The following is a 17,457-nucleotide window of genomic DNA, read 5'->3' on the forward strand; positions in this document are numbered from 1 at the left end:
ATTTATCATTTCCATAAAATACTGTATGTATAATGTGTCCTTCCAATGTGTTCTGTTCAAAGCAATAAACATCAATAGTGATGAAAACCTTGTTTCATTTATATTTGTTCAAGATAAACATGATTTATTCTACCCATATCTTGATTATAATTAATTTTTTAATACATTTTACTTGCATTACTTGTTTACAAAAACGAATAGCGCTTTAATTGATAAATGTGATCTAGCAGGGGTAAATGGCAAATATTAACCATGTATGCCGTCTATATTTCTTGTAATTGATATGTCAACATCTAAGTATTAAGTATTTTTACATAAATTGTTATGGCTGTATTGTTTTAAAAACCCAATAATGTTGTGGGCCCATCAGACCCGCGAACATTGGGTGAATAACAAAAACATGAACACCACACAAGAGTTAACTAAATGTGAATAACATTATAATTTGTATGTGTCAGTCCAAGTCCATGGTTGTTGTCATGCATATATCTGTACTATTGTGTAACTAGTAGAAGAGGTATCATATAACTTTATACTGTTCTGTGATAAAAGGAATACATGTATGATGTAACTGAAGCATGCAGGCTTTTGGACAACAGGACGTTTCTATGTTTCTAGCACTGGTATACTGCTGTAAGAGAGGAGAGGTTTAGAAGTTGCCAGGAGAGATGTTGAATATAATGCAGTTCTGTTATAGCACATACACTTCAATGAAATACTATTGTAGCCAGCATTGGAATCTGTATTGTAATTGTGAAAGAATCATGGGGGAAGTCAGGCTCTCACACAATGCATTTTCAGAGGAAGTCTCATACACAAGCCTGACACAAACATCTTTACTTGCCTTTCTGAAATATGCCAGAAGACAAGTTTTCAGGGCCGGTTGCCTGCTTCCTCGAGTTTATTTTCCTGTGGTAATGCTTTCCATATGAACTGAAGTATTTGAATTCTGTTGTTGGGGATCATTTTCATTAGCTACCTGAAATCCCTCCCTGCATTCTCCCAAGGAGATCAATGTAAATAATAAGGGGTTGGGGCAGCGCAGTACTCACGTAAATTAGAGAGCCATACCCTGCCAAGTAGACTATAAAACCATTCCCCCTGGTGGAACAGCATGGGGGAGAATACTGTATGTGTCTGCGTGTGTGACAATAATATATTCTATGAATGGATAAAGAATCATAATTCAAGACTACTCCACTGTTCCATAGTACCTCAAAGTTAAGCAACCCAGGACACCCAAAAGTATGCTGCCTAGTGTTTGGCTATAGAACAATGTTAAATGGAATCCGTGCAATATTTCTCAATCTATAACTGTATTTTTAAGTCATTAGCCTATGTAGCCTACTGTAGGCTACACTTGTGTGGTATAAATCTGATCAATATTTAGCAAGGACCATTATTCATTGTTTGGTACAGATTTGATACTTTAGATAAAAACCTTTCAGCAATGTGCAGAGAGTATTAGTGACTACACTTGGCTTCGTCATGAAGGCGGCTGTCTGTCAGGCAACACAAGTTGCTGGTGGAACCCAGCTCAGCCGGTCGGACCTGCCTGGCCTTCATTCCTCGCTGAATGAAAGGCTTGTATGAACCTACCCCAAAACACTATATATAAAGAGCCGCGGCTCACCAAAGCCACACAGACACAGCATAGGCATGGACTGCTCAGATGAAACCGCAACTCACGGTGAGATAACCTTTGAAAACGTATGCCTAGTATTTAGCTTACTATAGTAGGCCTATGAATTAACTTTGTCAGTTCAGGTGACAAGAAAAGTATTTTCAAACTGCTGTAAAATATGAAGTAGGCTACTGTTTCTGCTGGTGTGACGTAGGCATACAGTGATGGTTGCAGACACTGCTCTTTATGCCAGTTTTGGACTGTGCGTGGTCACCTGAAGAAGTGATGACTCGTAGTTTGGTCTCTCTGGTGGAGTGGTTCTTAACAGTTCAACAGTTCTTTGCCAAAATTGTGAAATGTTTAGGACCACTTGATCAGGCGGACAAATACTTCCAAGGCAATACATGGAGTAGCCTGCACTGCTTTGAGGATCTTGAATCATTGAGTAGTTTAGGCTGATATGCTATATTAAAGTGATGAGATTCTTAACTCAATTGGGTGGATCAGACTAATTTCACGTCATGTCTTTAGCATAGTCTAATATAAGATGTCAGACAAGTTTTGAAATCTGAAAGCAGTTGGTTACATTCATTGTTTTATTTTTACAAGATTGACCTACATGTTTACACTAATGTTCACCCTAACCTTGTTTGATTTGTGAGCATTTCTCGCTCTCTATATCTCTCTCCCCCACCCCTGCTCTCACTGTCTCCTTCTCTCTCTCGCTCTATCTCTCTCTCGTGTGCCACCTTGTGTTATAATGTCAATATAGCCTCGTGGTGTCCGACTGTTCCTGAAGTCCAAACAGCGCATTGGGCATGGTCGCTGTCCGAGGTGCTGAAGGAAAGGGCCAATTGGATTCCAGACAGTTTTACAATTTTTTTCCGGTGGATAAATATTTTTTTGTTGTTGTTTTGTTTTCAATAACTGTTTTTCATTTATTGATGGACAAATATAAGAGAATAAAATCTTACACCGCTAGGAATAATGATGATGATGATAGTTCTAAGGGAATAACATTTGCTTTGTTGTATTGACGTATGAATCATTTATTAAAGAGCCATCCACAGATTATTCTCTTCAGTCTCCATCCCAGACGCCGCTTTATTTCCTCTGATCTCAGTATTGTGCCAACAACATTACGAATATTTGCTAAACGGTTCTCATGAAGCCCTGTGCACTGTGAATATTTGCAAGTTGGGTAAGATATTGAGCAGTATAATGAGATGCCCATAGCGATTTCCCTACATGCGCAAAGGCAGCAGATGTAGGCGTAGTAGTCCCACGGGATGCGATCCGGAATTTCATCAGCGGTCGGGGTGACCCGAACCTCCTCCAGTTGGGAACTGGGTGGCGGTCGGACATGGTAAATCATCCTTACTACGGAGAATAGGCCAATTATCGGTCTCCTGAAAATCCAGTGAATCCATTAAAAAAAAGTATGAGCTGTGGTTGTGTCCGTGCGTAATAGTGTGTGTTTGAGTGAGCGTCTGTTAATTGTGGGTGGACAAGGTGCATAACTGGGCCTTAGAAAGGGTCACATATAGAGGTTATTATGGGTATCCCCACAACACTAATAAGCCAACCATCATTTAAGCCACCTTGATATCCCTCAGGTTAATCTTGCTTCTAAAGATGTTTTTATTTAAATTGCCCAAATCTGAATAAATAAAGGTTGAATAATATAGCCTACCCAATTCCTACATTTTGATTAAACCCATGAGCACACAGCATTGTGTATCGAATTGTATTCTGCTCTCGCATAATGACGAAATTAAATATAATCTAAAATCAGACTTGAAAACATTCACACCCACCAAACTATATAAATGCTTTAAAGAGATGACATATTCAAAGGGTGCCAGGTACCAATGAGTTCATTATGGCGGTTATGACTGGCTGCTGATAAACGAAGTCCTTGGTCTGTGTACAGCAGATAATATTTTTATTAAAAGAACATCCCTGTTCAGCTTTCAAAGCACACAAAATAGATATGATCTACTTTATTAAAATTACAACTCAAACAGCTCTGTATTTGAAAATGCTTTGAAAATATGACATTAATTAATATGTATTTAAAAGTCCCAATTTTATCTGGAACTGGAAGGCAGCTAAGCCATCTTATTAGCCTCGTAATTAATAGCCCAAACTCCACTAAGCCACACACAGACGTAAGCGCAAGAGCTGACTGCGTACAGTGCACTGACAAATGCAGGGTTTTCTCAACAAAATAGTTTAATTTTCCCAAAAAACAAGACGATCCAACTAAGTTAAATGGGTCATGGAACAAGTTCCACCAAAGATTTCAAACAGGGTCATTGGGAAGCTGTTGGATTCCGCTGTTCTCTAGTGCGTGTTTGCTTTGATAAAAACATGTTGGAGCCTCCAGCAAGTCGTCAGGAAGCGCAGCAAGGATGAATTACACAACTGGGTGAGTGAGTGAGCGAGCGAGCGAGAGAGTAGGAGAGAGAGGGGGGGGGGGGGGGGGGGGCGACGACGACGACGACGACGACGACTGCAAAAGGTGATCCTCCTTAGGCGCATGTGATTGTGTTCCGAGACCTGCGAGCTGAAAGATCCGGCGTGAGGAGTTAAAAAACAAATACTCTACCTGTGGATATAAACGTTTGGATTACGGATGGATTGTATCGGTATATTGTCTTGCTGGACTGCTGGCCATGCACGGGAGATATATTTTTGCGCACACGCCGCAATTGTTGGGCATTGAGTGGAGCGGTCATGGAGAGACAGTAAGCTCTCTCCGAGTCATTTTTGGATGTCCGGAATACCTTTTGGATTGAAACCATGCAATGGTTTGGGGTCTATGAAAATGTCTCCTGAAATGGAAACTAATATACAAATATAGATGTCAATTCGGTAACCCACGGCGTGGAATATTACGCACATTTCCCTCATGGCTTTACCAAACCCCTCGGGCTCCTCTGGAGCTGACAAGCCCAACCCCAGTCTCATAGATCTGGGTACATTCTTCGTGGACTCCGATATCATATTTGGATTTACCAGTCATCTTCTAAGGAGAAAAGCAAAGGTCAGTGAGTGCACACTACACTAAATAGCTGAAACATAGGCTGCTCAAACATAAAATGTAGCCTAATCCACTCGCCCAACTAACTTGAAAAATATAACGTTAATAAATAAGTAAGTTGATACACAAAGTGATCAGTAAAGCCCCAGACCTGAATTTCCAGTACATTTCAGGACCATGAACAGCTCCCTTGACTGTCAGCTGCGCCTTATCTATGTTGCCAACTTCGGAGCGTGATCACTGACTTGGATTTCTCTTCTTTAAAATAATTTTTTAAAAGTTTGAACCAAGTAGAGAGTAGCAGGGTGGATGGGGCTTTGTAGTCCCGAACGTTCAATGCTTTAATAGACAATAAGGCTTCTGTAATCTCTGTGCTCATTCGCTGTTAAAGGCGCTGAGCAGTTATAACCAAAAATGAACACTCGTAATCAGTAAAAGCGCACGCAAGGGTCAGTAAAGACCACAATGACAGACTTGATTTCCCTATCACTGTCCAACATTTAATTTGATGATATGATAGAATGATTCATTTCTAAATGCAATGAGAGTCACACAAAACTGAAGTGGGGAAGAAATGGAATAGCCTATCCTGATTCCTGATCTCCTAAAGACTGTGTAACTATCAATAATATTAGGCTACCTATTTTTTGAATTGTGACTCCGGCTCATTTGTCTATTGTGTCTGTGGTTTGATAACCATGGCCGTAGCTTCAGATAAAAACATAATTTTCATATCTATGATAAATTATTCAGAGAATGTTGTATCTGCCTTTTGTGGTGAATAGCTTATGTTATGCTGCATGTGTAATTACAAAATAAACGTTTGGGAGTATTAAATTGGCCTCATTCTGTTAACCCCATAAGGACGCCTATAATTTGCAACCAGTTGCGCTGCCAAGCGTAAAGCCCCTCAACCTAGTCGACGACACAGACAGACAGACAGACAGACAGACAGACAGACAAAAGGCTGCAATTGGGTCATGTGAGGGTTGAAAGGATTCTCAAAACGAAGTACGAGGCCGCCGTCGCTTACACCATCAACATAAAATATTTAAAGTGTGTTAATTAAATATTTAACCTGTACCCCTTATTTTGCGAAAACCCTCCTGCAATCTTTCTATTTACCAGAGGATGGCGTCAAAGTAGCAAGAACGGGACGCATAGGCTTTAAAGCTAAGTAGGCTCTGTACTGTACCCATTATCTTGTCCGTGAAGCAATGTCTGCAACTGTGTATGCTCGCGTGAGTGAACAGGAATGGATAAAACCATTGATTACAATAATCTAAAATCAAAATCACTATATTTCAAATAATATTACGAAATTAAGCTATATGAATAACTCAGTCATCTGACTAGTGTAATGCATTGATAATACCAGCCAATACAATGGGCAATTTCAGCTTTATAAATAGCTAGCCTAATAACCTATAAACCTAATACAACTCACACGTTGAATTACCCTGTCTGATCCATGCACCTACGGTTGTGATTTTAAGTGATTTACTATTGCAGTGTCCAATCATGCGCCAAAAAGTTTCGCAAAAGTTTTCCCCACCCATTTTAGAGTGTGTGCCAAAACTTCTCTCGGATTGTCCCGTCATAGCACGGATGAAGTGCAGGACACAACCATGGTTAGCCTATAATATGTTTATTCGCTGACAGATTTAGAAGTGACACTTCAATTTACAACTACGACTACTCTTCAATGTACAAATTATTTTTTATAATTGAGTGTATGTGAGAACCACGTCTACTAGGGATACCCAGACCCGGTAGAATGAACTCATTTTGGGGAAATGCAACTCATGGACTGGACCCTGACAACCGCATGTTTACTGTAAGTGTTTTATGCATAAAGTAAAAATGACCAGTTCCGATTTTCAATAGAACCTGTCGCTGTCGCAGAACACCCTTTTGTCTTGGAACCCATTTAGACTGCCTCTTCAAATTGGTAGTGCTCATGTCTACCTATGACATTCATGCAGGTTGTCAGTCAACCAACAACTCCAGACAAGTAGACTTCCACACCTGCGCTTGTGCGTCGCGCCAGCGTATTGTCCTACCTGTGAATTTATTTTAACCGAGTTGCTTTTCTCTAATGGCAAAGGTGGAAGGTTGTCCTAGCGGAGAGTCGCCGTTCCCTGTTGATCTGAGTCCCAGGAAACTACTTCACTTGGCAAAGGACGCGCGGTGCAGCAGCCGGCCACCCCCGGAGGGCGCAGGGTCCGTGACCGTCTCAGAGTCGGAGAGAAGGGATGGAAAAGGAAGCTTTTGCCAACAATGTCAAATGAATGTGACAGAGCTGAAGAGGCAAGCGCTGGCCTTGACAGACCCAAGTTCACTAAAGGTTTGTGAAGCAATTTTTTACTTTAATATGAGTCTCAAGTGCTGATTGCCTTTTAAGTACCAATAATGCAAAATACTAATTTTCATAAACGTTACACCAAGGTTACATAGTTGATAATGTTGTTGGTTGATTTTTGGATAATATTGCAATGGCATGGTAATAACCTCCTTCCCCCACTCACTTGAAATGAGTCCAGTGAGGTGGCTCTTTCATTTATTATGAGGCAGGTAGTAATGGGAGATGAATATGTGTTTGTTAACCTCATGCTCTGCTGGCGTAACAGGGACAGGCTGCATTGGTTTCATACAGCAGGTCATATAGGGGCACACAGATGGCATGCTAAGAATAATTATTTTTGCCATCCTCCTCCCAGTGTAGCTAGCAGTGAAGGCATACAGTGTGATTCTGACTAAGTCAGGGTCATGACCCGTTCCCCAGCTTTGCTCTGTGGCCCTCATCACTGACGGGGACCTTAAATCAAATCAAACTTTATTTGCCACATGCGCCGAATACAACAAGTGTAGACTTTACCGTGAAATGCTTACTTACAAGCCCTTAACCAACAGTGCAGTTCAAGAAGAAAATATTTACCAAGTAGACTAAAATAAAAAGTAATAATAAAAAGTAACACAATAACAATAACGAGGCTATATACAGGGGGCACCGGTACCGAGTCAGTGTGCGGGGGTACAGGCTAGTTGATAATAGGTTTGAGCCCACTGCCCACGTGCTTATGCCATAGTCTAGACTCTATTACGATGGGTACACAAAGGCAGGGTGAGACATGGCTGTGAAACTCCTTGTGAGCTCTGTATTCCCAGCATGTAGTAGCTGTGGCTTTAACTCCCCATACAAACACACCTTATTATAGAGCTGCGGTTGTCCTCTGGCTGGGTGCAGAGGTAATACATATCAAGTCCTTCTCCTCTGTGAATACTGGAGTCATGAGAAGCTGTAGGGTAATGACACTGATTATAATGTCCCAGTCTTCCTGTGAAGTATTTTATTTCGCTGCTCACAGCCACACGCTGTTTATGGATGTGAAAACTCAGCGTCTGAGACTGAAAGGTCTCTGGAAGTGGCCTATTGTCTTGCTAAACAATGCTTATGTCTTTATTTTGCTCTCGGGGAGAGTAGGGGGGAGGAGGGGAATAAGCAAGCTGCTAGTGGCGGAGTCTGAGGAGGAAGTCAAATCCCAGTTGACATTCTCGCAATGCATTGAAAGTGTTCCTGTATGGCTCGCCCCACAATTCCCACCGCTGTTAAATTTAGGCCCTTTTTGTTGATGTCACTGCTGCGTGAGTTTGCCCCAGGGTTTGTTCTCCTTGTTGTCGTGTTGGAGGGACTGTCTCATGCTTAGCTTGGATTACAAGCCCTCCAGCCTTCTCTGAACCCCCTCAGCACCTCGTTTCTTATGGGAAAAGGGAGATGAGATAAACGATTGGGGAAAACCTTTGGGAGGAATTGAACTTCATCACTCAAGTGTTCATCTGTATGTGTGGTCGAGTTCCTCTGTGGGGGTGGCCTAAATCATATCAGATCCGGGTAAGCCCCCCCCCCCCCCCCCCAACAGATGTACACTATCCCACCTGCCAGTCCTTCTCCATGGGAACTGAACCATCCCCTCTCGGTTACCTGTGTGGTCCTCTCCAGGTGTGGAGCGGTTGAAGGGTGGGATGGGGGCTGCCCCTTCCTTCTCCCATTATGCACATGTTGATGGCTAAATTGGGCCCTAATTCTAAGGTGGTAAACAGCCAAGGCAGGGTTCTCTTATAGTGCTCCCCTCATAGTATCGATTTCTCCAGCTGCAGGAGAAAGGGCTCCATTGTCCCATTGGGCCTGTGCTGCCCACCTGGAAGGTCTAGCTGGATGTGGTCGTAGATGGATGGCTTTCACAGATTTTCTTTGGTGGAAGAGGGCCATGTGATGTGTGGTGGAAAGATGACTGTTGTGGGATGTTTGAGCTCCTGGCACCAGAGCTACAGAGTTCTGCTGTACCTGTCATGGTGGATGGGGGCCATCTGAGTTTACCCTGGGAAAATGAGAGAGGGAGCTGTTTATGTGAGGGTTTCCCTCCTCTATCCTCCTGCCGTCCCATTTTTTTGTGATGAGGAAGTCAGCCTGCCTCCCCAAACAACCCCTCCTCCAGTTCCAGTAGACTTATTGTTTGAGGACAGTATCAGTAGCAGCCAGCAGATACATTCAAGGAAGACAATTTGGGTTGAATGAGTGTACTATGCTGAAGCCTGGGTTTACTGGGAAATGCACAGACAGTGAACTGTCTCAGAGGTGGCTTTCGTGTTATCCTGTTTGTCCTTCAAAGAACCCTCTCAGGTCAGTCTAATGTTGTTAGGAACTTGAAGAACTCCTGTTCTTCCTAGTGTCTCTATGCTCTGGGCCACTGGCTCAGTGTCAACCTGAAGGAGCTCAGAGTAGCAGCAGCCAGCATACACTACAGCTGGGCTGGGAGGGAGACGGTTGCTGCATTGCTGTGAGGTGTTGTTGAGGGAAACGCAGGGTCAGCATTAGAACAATGAATGTGACACATGATTTTCTTTATGGTCTGTTGCAGCCTGCACAGCCAGTAGCAGCAATTAGTCTTTTTCCACGCTCTCTGTCATTAAGTGCCTGTCTCGTTCACAGAGGAGCAGTTCCTGTGTCCCCCACATCTTTTGTTTTCATATTTATAGCTGGCATGTGCTTTGTCTGACATCACCCATACCACTTCACCTCACTTAATGCTCTAAAGTAAAATACAGTGACTTGGACACACATTAACCAGACATTGTTAGACAGCAGCGCATTGAAAGAAGCCCTGGTAGAATGGGTTTTGCTTAAAGGACAGATACCGAAGAGGCAGATTAAATGGAGACACAGGTTCTGCAGACTTGATTTTCTCCCTTAATCAAAGGCATTCACCCGGTTAATGTACAGTATTTGATTTATATAACTAAAAACTAACAAACAATTTTAATAGTACATGTCAGACAGTCTGGATGGCTGCAGCAGAAATTACACATTGTATTTCAGGTAGCTGGACATGAAGGCAAGGTGAGGTATAATAGGGGGAAAGATGATCACTTGAAGGCTAACCTCAAGTTCAAAGCACTAATTACCCCTCAACCGTAATCAGAGGATCTGTCAACATTCAACATGCCTATAGAAAGACCAGACCTGTACACCTGGCTCAGATCCACCTGCATTTAATGAACGATACCCCCTTCATCCACCCCTTCTGATGGTTTCTGCCCTGAAAGAGTTAGTCAATATTTTGGCCATGCCGTGTGATGGATTGGGAGGAGGAAGTTTTTTTGTTGTCTGCACTGTCAGCTGTCTCATGAAAAGGTAAGGGGGCTGTCAGTGACAACAATGGTCTGTTGGGTTTCTACAGGCCCTACAGCCTGGCGGTATTGTGACCCACAGGGGCTTTAATTCCTCAGCCATGGCCAGGCAGCAGCTTCTAAAGCCACTGGTCCTATTCTAGACAGGCTGACAGTTACTTGATATGGTGGTTGAAATAAGTATCCTCCCTCCCTATCTCTGACTATCACCCAAACCATGAAAGAAAATAAAGGGCTCACGGAACGAAAAGCAGCCTGGCTATTGTTTGTTAGGTACTGTATACAAGCTGGTATATCGTCACTCTGCTTTCAAAGCATGTATCCTTGAAGCTCCTTGTGAAGCAAAGTTTATAGTTCATGAAATGCACTGTACAAAGAAAACATTTCCCTTACAAACTTTCCTTCAGGGTTTCCTTCAGGTGAGTTTGTATTCTCATTGCATTTGATGTAAGAGCCTTGTAAGTTAACCAATATATTCATAGGTTGGAATGTTTTTTTAGATTCCAGTCACTTACATTGTGTATGTCTATGAATTAGTCTTTGTGTGTATGTCTTTGTTCATAGTACAGCCAGGGCCAGTTCCAGGGCCAGTGTGAGTTTATGCAGAGTTGTTCTGATGGCTGGAAGAGATAAGTAGATCTTGTGTTAGTACTACACCAAGGGGTACAGGTCAGTGAAACAAGCACCGTAGCCAACACCCCCACATAGCTACTTATATACTAACACCTAGGAATATGAATACAGTGTGGACTTCATCAACTTCAATTAAGTGGACTTCATGATACACAGAATGACTAACAGAGAAAGCCTTGCAGGGGTTTATGGGCTTGCAGACTTGGATTAATCCGAGCAGTTGGAGGTAGAGGTCAGTGGAGAGCTGGCATTGTGGCGTGGTGAATGAAGGGTTTTATTGGTGTTTGCAGTCTGACTGAACAGGCCTGCTATTTGCTCACAAGCTGATAATGAATAATTCTATTGATGTGTTAGAGTGGACAATGAACAGGTACTCCTAGTTAGTTGACTATGTATTTAGAGATGTCTTTGTTTTTGTTTATCCATCTGTTTACTTGTCTGTGTTTGTGTATTTATTGTGTGTGTGTGTGTGTGTGTGTGTGTGTGTGCGTGTGCCTGTCTGTCCAGGCTAGGTACACTTTCCTAAATCCCACTATGGGCTTATGTAAGTGTTCTGTAGAGGATATTTCAATAAAGTTTTTGGTTGCCATGGACAACAACCCATCTGGACCATTTCAGTATGTATGCATCACCACCTTTGTAGCCCTGGGTGACGTTTCAGAGCTTACACAATCACCATGTTCATTTCTCATCTGCCTATTCAGAGTTGAGTTGACAGGGTAAGTGCCAGGGATCACCAGGCATCCAAATCAAGAGATTTAAGTTTCTGAAGAGGTATCATTAGTGTCAAAATTTTAGGGAACATATTTCTACTGGACTTTGCATAAATTAATGTGTTTATGTATGTGTGGGTACATGTGAGGGAGAGAGAGAGAGAGCGAGAGAGAGAGTAAAAGAGAGCGAGAGAGAGAGTGAAAGAGAGCGAGAGAGAGAGTGAAAGAGAGATGGAGTCAGACTGAGTGAGCCTGTCCACCTGGCTGGCTGCTGTTTCTCAGGCTTGCCTGGGGGGTTACCTCTACCTTTGTTGATTGACCTCTGACCCGTCTGTCAGTTCTCCCAGCCTCTGCTGTGGGATAGGGTGGGATAGTGTTTCAGGTAGCCGGGCTGGCTGGAACAGGTGTAAGCTGCCAGGTCTACCGCAGGGGGGTTGTGGACAAGACTGATGAGGACAGGGGAAGGATTGTGGGAAGTCATAAAACCTAAGGTAGATACAGAGTATGACCACATTGAAGAAAAAAAGTAGGATCATACATTATTTTGTTCACTAGTATGAGCTATGGATGGTTGTAACTGGTTGGGCGGGGATGGGGGTAGAGGTGAAGGGGTGAGGTCCCACCCTGCAGAACCTGCTGAGAGAGAGCCTTGCCTGGGGAGAGGAGTGCACTGTGAGGTGGGCTGCCTCCTCCTCCATGTCCTTCTGGTGAGGCCAGCTAGGCTGTGCTGCTATGCTTTATGGCATGTGCGCAGTATTAAACTGCAGAGCAATAATCTGATGTCAACCAGCAGAGATAACACAGGCATCAATCACAGCCAAGCCCTGCGGTATCTGCGTGGCTCAGTCAACAGTACGGAGTTGGAGCAGAGGACAATCTCATCACACTCTGCTTCTGCACTCAGTGACTCTTTTGTTCTCCTTTGATTTGCTATTTTCATTACCTGTTCACCTCATTAATACATAATTCCTGTACTGTGCCATTTGATTGTTTCTTCTGCTGGATGATTGTCTGCACATATGACCACATTTGTGGTGTCTAAGAGACAAGTGTCTGGAAACAGGACAGCGTGTGGCTGAGAGAAAGCAATAATGTGTTGCCCCCCCCCCCCCCCCACCTACACCCCGTGCCCCTCCCGATTCTATTCCAGTCTGGCAACAACAAGAGGAAACGGCCGTCCACTTCAGGGCGGGGCCACAGGAAACAGCCTTCGAGGGGGACTTTGGTTGGTTGGCCTGTGTGGCATACCTAGGCTTATACATACAGCATGGAGGCTGATGCTCATCACTGGTCATCAGGGCAGGGTAGAGGAATCTGTTTAGGTACTGGAATAGCTGCCATTCTTCCCCTTTTGGCAGCACTCCTCACTGTGCTGAGATAGTCTACAGCAGACGGACTCTGGACAAGATTAGACAGGCCACAAACACAGACGTGCTCCGCTCAGACCATCTGGCTCTACTGCTGCTGGCTGGCACTGGATGCAAAAGGGGCAGTCCAGATGTGCTCCCATTTACCTGGTGAAGGGGAGAGCAGCTTAGTGCTGGGGGTTTAGCTTCATAGTTCTAGTCTTTAATGTTAGTGAAAGCTTAGAATTGTTGTCATACCTACAGTGAAACAAGCAAGCTCCACCTGTGCTCTCCCATAATCATTCAACATGATGACCTTCAATCGATTCAGAGCGCTCAAGCTTTTGAAAGTATATGGTAATATTGTACAATTCTTAGTACAAAACTGAAAACAGATCATCAAAAATTATGTTTTTTTCTAAACTTTAGGCACATTTTCAATAGGCTTAAGTACAACACACAAAATCACACAGTAACTTTTTCACCAACCTAATCAGTGTTTTATCTATAAATACTTTTCATATAAGGTAATTGCCTTTCACAATGCAATGCTCACAATACTTTTCATATGATTCTCTTTTAATTTATTTAAATACATTTTACCATCACTTAATCCAACTGCGCTTAATGGTTAATTACTTGGCGTTTGGTAAACCTATAGATTTTAAATGGTTTGTCACCATATAGCATTTCTGTCAATTTTGATGAGTATTGTAAGTGTATTGCCTTATGTGAAAACCGTGTAATCTACTGTAATTTACAGTACTGTAGCATATTCCTTTCAGCACTTCTAAAGGGCCGTATCTTGCTTGTTTTGCTATTGGATTAACTGGTAGTTAAAATGACTAAATTGAAACGAGATCATTATGTTGTGTTTTGGGGATTAAACCAATGTTCTTATTACATTTAACAATAAACGTGTATTTTGAATCAATAGTTGTGTGGTGAGATGTTTACAATCCAAATGAATGCACCATAACAGGTTTTCAATGAAAAGCTGACTGCGTTACAAGTGTGACCGGTTTGGAGTTTTGAACTAAGAGTTTAAAAAAAACTGTAACATGAAGGAGCCCAGCAATGACAAACATTCCCCCTGTTGTTGTCTCTTTGAGAAGAGTGAATGTTCAGTATATGAAGTAGTCCCATTACTCCTCTATAATTATCTAGAGGGTTGAGAGATGATTTTACAGAACTCATTGATTTGAGGAATCCCGCAATAAAAGGAAGGATCAGTATTGGAAGAAACATCTCACTTTTGTGTTGCTCAAGGTCAGTTTGATTGAATGGTCAACATCCTACGTAATAGTATGCCCAACTCTGTATGTAATTCAATGAGATGGCTCCTGTTGGGTTAAAGATTGTTTGGGGAAATACCCCAGACCAAAGTAAAACAATTGATGTGCAGTCCTGCTTTATTGGGCAATATGTTATATGATGGCAGTCCAGTGGTCTGTCCCAGAGCATGAAAACAATGTGAGACGTGAGAAGAAATATCAATGAGTCAACAACAGACTGAACAAAGAGGTGTGACTGAGATGCATAAATATGACCGACCGCCTCTATTCGGTCTTATGTAGAAGAATTTGAAATGTTTGTTTTTTTTACATTGGATAAAAGTAGCGACTCAGAGCTAGAAAATAGTGTATCATACACTACAGTTGAGGAACAATGGGAAAGTAATTCTGCTTTGAAAGTTGATACATTTGTAACCCCACATTTGAAAAAATTACCATTGAATGTTTTAGTCAGGGGTGCAACTGGGGGGACATATTTTCGTAAATTCTATATTTTTTAAAATACAGTCGGATAACACTCCAAACAGCCTACCCGACCGCTCGGAGGCGTCCACATGGTCCTAAAGCACACCATTGCCTCATTTGGTATCACATTCCAATGATAAACCTGGGGGGGGAGGGGGGGGGGCATTTCAGAATGTGGGGGAGACATGTCCCCAGTGACACAAATACGACAGGCTGCATGACATCAGCAGCCTGGTGGTCCAAAATAGCATAACTGGTGTATTTTAACACCAATAAACCCATCCTTTTAAAAATGTATTTAGTATACGGCAATCAAGCAAACCAGGCAACTTAAAGCAACTTTCTTAACAATGTTTTAGTTTGTTTCTAGCTTGTTTAGTTAGCTGGCTAGCCAGTTCAAATAATAACCATATCATATAGCTGGCAACGTCTTAACTTTAAGCTATTTGTATTCATTATTACAGGAAAATAAACTCACAACAAGATAATTATTTACAAGTTAATGGCAAGCTAATTACAGAAAACGGCATACTGTTGTGAGTGTGACAAATTAAAAGCAAAGCATTCTACAGGGGAATTTTAGAACTTGGACACTGTCTCGTTGACCTAACTTTATATCCTAATTTTACTTTGGTTCAGGTCATGCTGTTCTTCACATTACCGTCTTTGGTAAACACACAATCTATCAAATAAAATCGAAGTTTATTTGTCACATGCACAGGATACATAATGTGTAAACGGTACAGTGAAATGGTTAGTTGCATAGTGGAGTATTTTGTTTAGACATGTAGCTAGCTAGCTAAACAATGAACTCATAACATTACTACCTTGCATGAATCTACAGCTAGCTAAAACTAACCAACTAGGTTCAGTATTAGCTAGCTAGCTAACATTAGGCTATGAATAGCAATGCAAATGGCTCTGAGATACGAATAATATTACTACACAGATCCTACACGTAACTTTAGCTAGCGAGCCAGCCAACCAGCTAACGTTAGCTAGCTAGCCAACAGTACGCCTTAACTTACAATGAAAATTACTTTCTGACAGAATTAGAAATGTATCATATCTGAAAATGTAGCTAGCTAGACTCTCTTACCCGTATACATGAATGAATGCTTTTCCCTCTCTTTCACAGATGCCATGGTTGCCCTTAGTTTGAAGATGTAATCCAGAGACAGGTGATCTATATAACAGCCTTTGTGTATTCTCTTTTCGACGCCCTCCGCATAAACAAACGCCTGAATTTCCTCCATCTCCTTGGCGATCATACTTTGCTTCCACCGGGAATTCCACTGATTTCAAAACTTTGTCCTCCAGAAAGTGGAGAGCATTAGCAACATTATCACAGTTCTTCCTGATATCTTTATAAAAAGCTGTGTTAGAAAGGATTACCTCACATACTGAGCAGTTTATGTTATAAACAGAAGCATACTACATGGCAAACCAATCCGAACTCATCTCTCGGCATGTCCAGCCCATTCATTATCTCAGCCTATCATGGCTAGCGGGAATGTCCCTGTCTTTTTCTGTGGCTAAGCCAACTTGGCTCGTAATTTAACATTTTTATTCATAATTACAGATGGCATGCACGTTTGTTATTGAGGCACATAAAAGTTCATATGTTCCAGAATTTTTTTGATTAAAAAAAAATGTTTAAACGCCTCTTCTGTGAAGTAGTGACGCTCGACATATGCCTAGTCTCCTGAAACGAGTCACAAATCAGCATGACTAGCTTACGAGGAAGAAGTGTGTGTGTGTGCTCCTGACAGCCAGTGTGTTTGTGTTTGTGTGTGGACATAGATTGTCGTGTGCTGTCAGGCTGCCCTGATGCATCATAATGAACTGAGATGTACCATAGCCTGGCTGTCAGGAGCACATCTCTGGAATTGATTCAGAGTATCGGAGAAAACATAATTGTTCAGATAAATTTCCAGTGTGATTATCAGAGAAGTGGGCTGAGTTTGAGCTATTCTTCCCCTGGCTCCATAAAGCGCAATAAATTGGCAGAAGACAAATCACCAGCCTTATAGCAATGTACAGAAAGAGAACGCCAGCGCTGTGTATCCTTGCCAAGATGGATCTGCATTCGGCAAACTCTAAGTCCAGCCTCTCGGGGCGTGGCAGGTGAGCCTCCCTCCTCAGAACAAACAGATTGGATCACTATGGGCATTGTGGGTAATCTAGACTTGACATTGTCGTGTTTGTTTCCCCCTTCAGTCTCAACTGGACATCTGTTTATGGAAAGCTGCTTTGTCTCTGGCTCACCTGCCAATACTGACAGCCCTGTTTGACAATGTTTACCAATTGTGAGTGCACGTGACTGTGTGTGTCTGTGTGTGTATGTGTGTGTGCCTGTGTGTGTGTGTTTGTGTGATGGGGGTTGAGCAGCAGTGCTAGTTTGTCTCCAACTGCCTCTTTGGTATACGCTGGCATATTCTATGTTTATTCTATGTTTTTTTTTTATATCAGGGAGTTTACCCTGATATACGGTGCTCCGTAAATCTCTACTCTGTGTGAAAATGCCAGTCAAAGTTCACGTTACTGCTCATTTCATGGTTGAGCGTCCCGCTCTTTGAGCAGAGATGAGTGTGGATGTGTGTGTACAAGAAATAAAAAGAGAGAAAGAGAGAGAGAGAGAGAGAGA

General features: G+C 42.3%; 1 protein-coding gene and 1 long non-coding RNA gene across 2 annotated transcripts in view; both read left to right on the plus strand.

Moving 5' to 3' along the window:
• The first annotated feature begins 1,564 nt into the window (after positions 1-1,564).
• On the plus strand, positions 1,565-2,696 carry LOC139530866 (uncharacterized). Its single transcript, XR_011666132.1, has 2 exons — positions 1,565-1,690; positions 2,397-2,696. It is a non-coding gene; the product is annotated as an uncharacterized lncRNA (long non-coding RNA).
• A 3,583-nt stretch (positions 2,697-6,279) lies between these two features.
• Positions 6,280-17,457, plus strand: part of LOC139530867 (kinesin-like protein KIF26A) — a 103,424-nt gene continuing 92,246 nt past the window's right edge. The window contains exons 1-2 of the mRNA XM_071327624.1: positions 6,280-6,507; positions 6,778-7,017. Coding sequence (XP_071183725.1) covers positions 6,448-6,507; positions 6,778-7,017 — 300 coding nt within the window. The 5' untranslated portion in view covers positions 6,280-6,447. The remainder of the gene's footprint in view (positions 6,508-6,777; positions 7,018-17,457) is intronic.

The sequence above is a fragment of the Salvelinus alpinus genome, chromosome 9 (genome assembly GCF_045679555.1).
Source record: "Salvelinus alpinus chromosome 9, SLU_Salpinus.1, whole genome shotgun sequence".
NCBI lineage: Eukaryota > Metazoa > Chordata > Actinopteri > Salmoniformes > Salmonidae > Salvelinus > Salvelinus alpinus.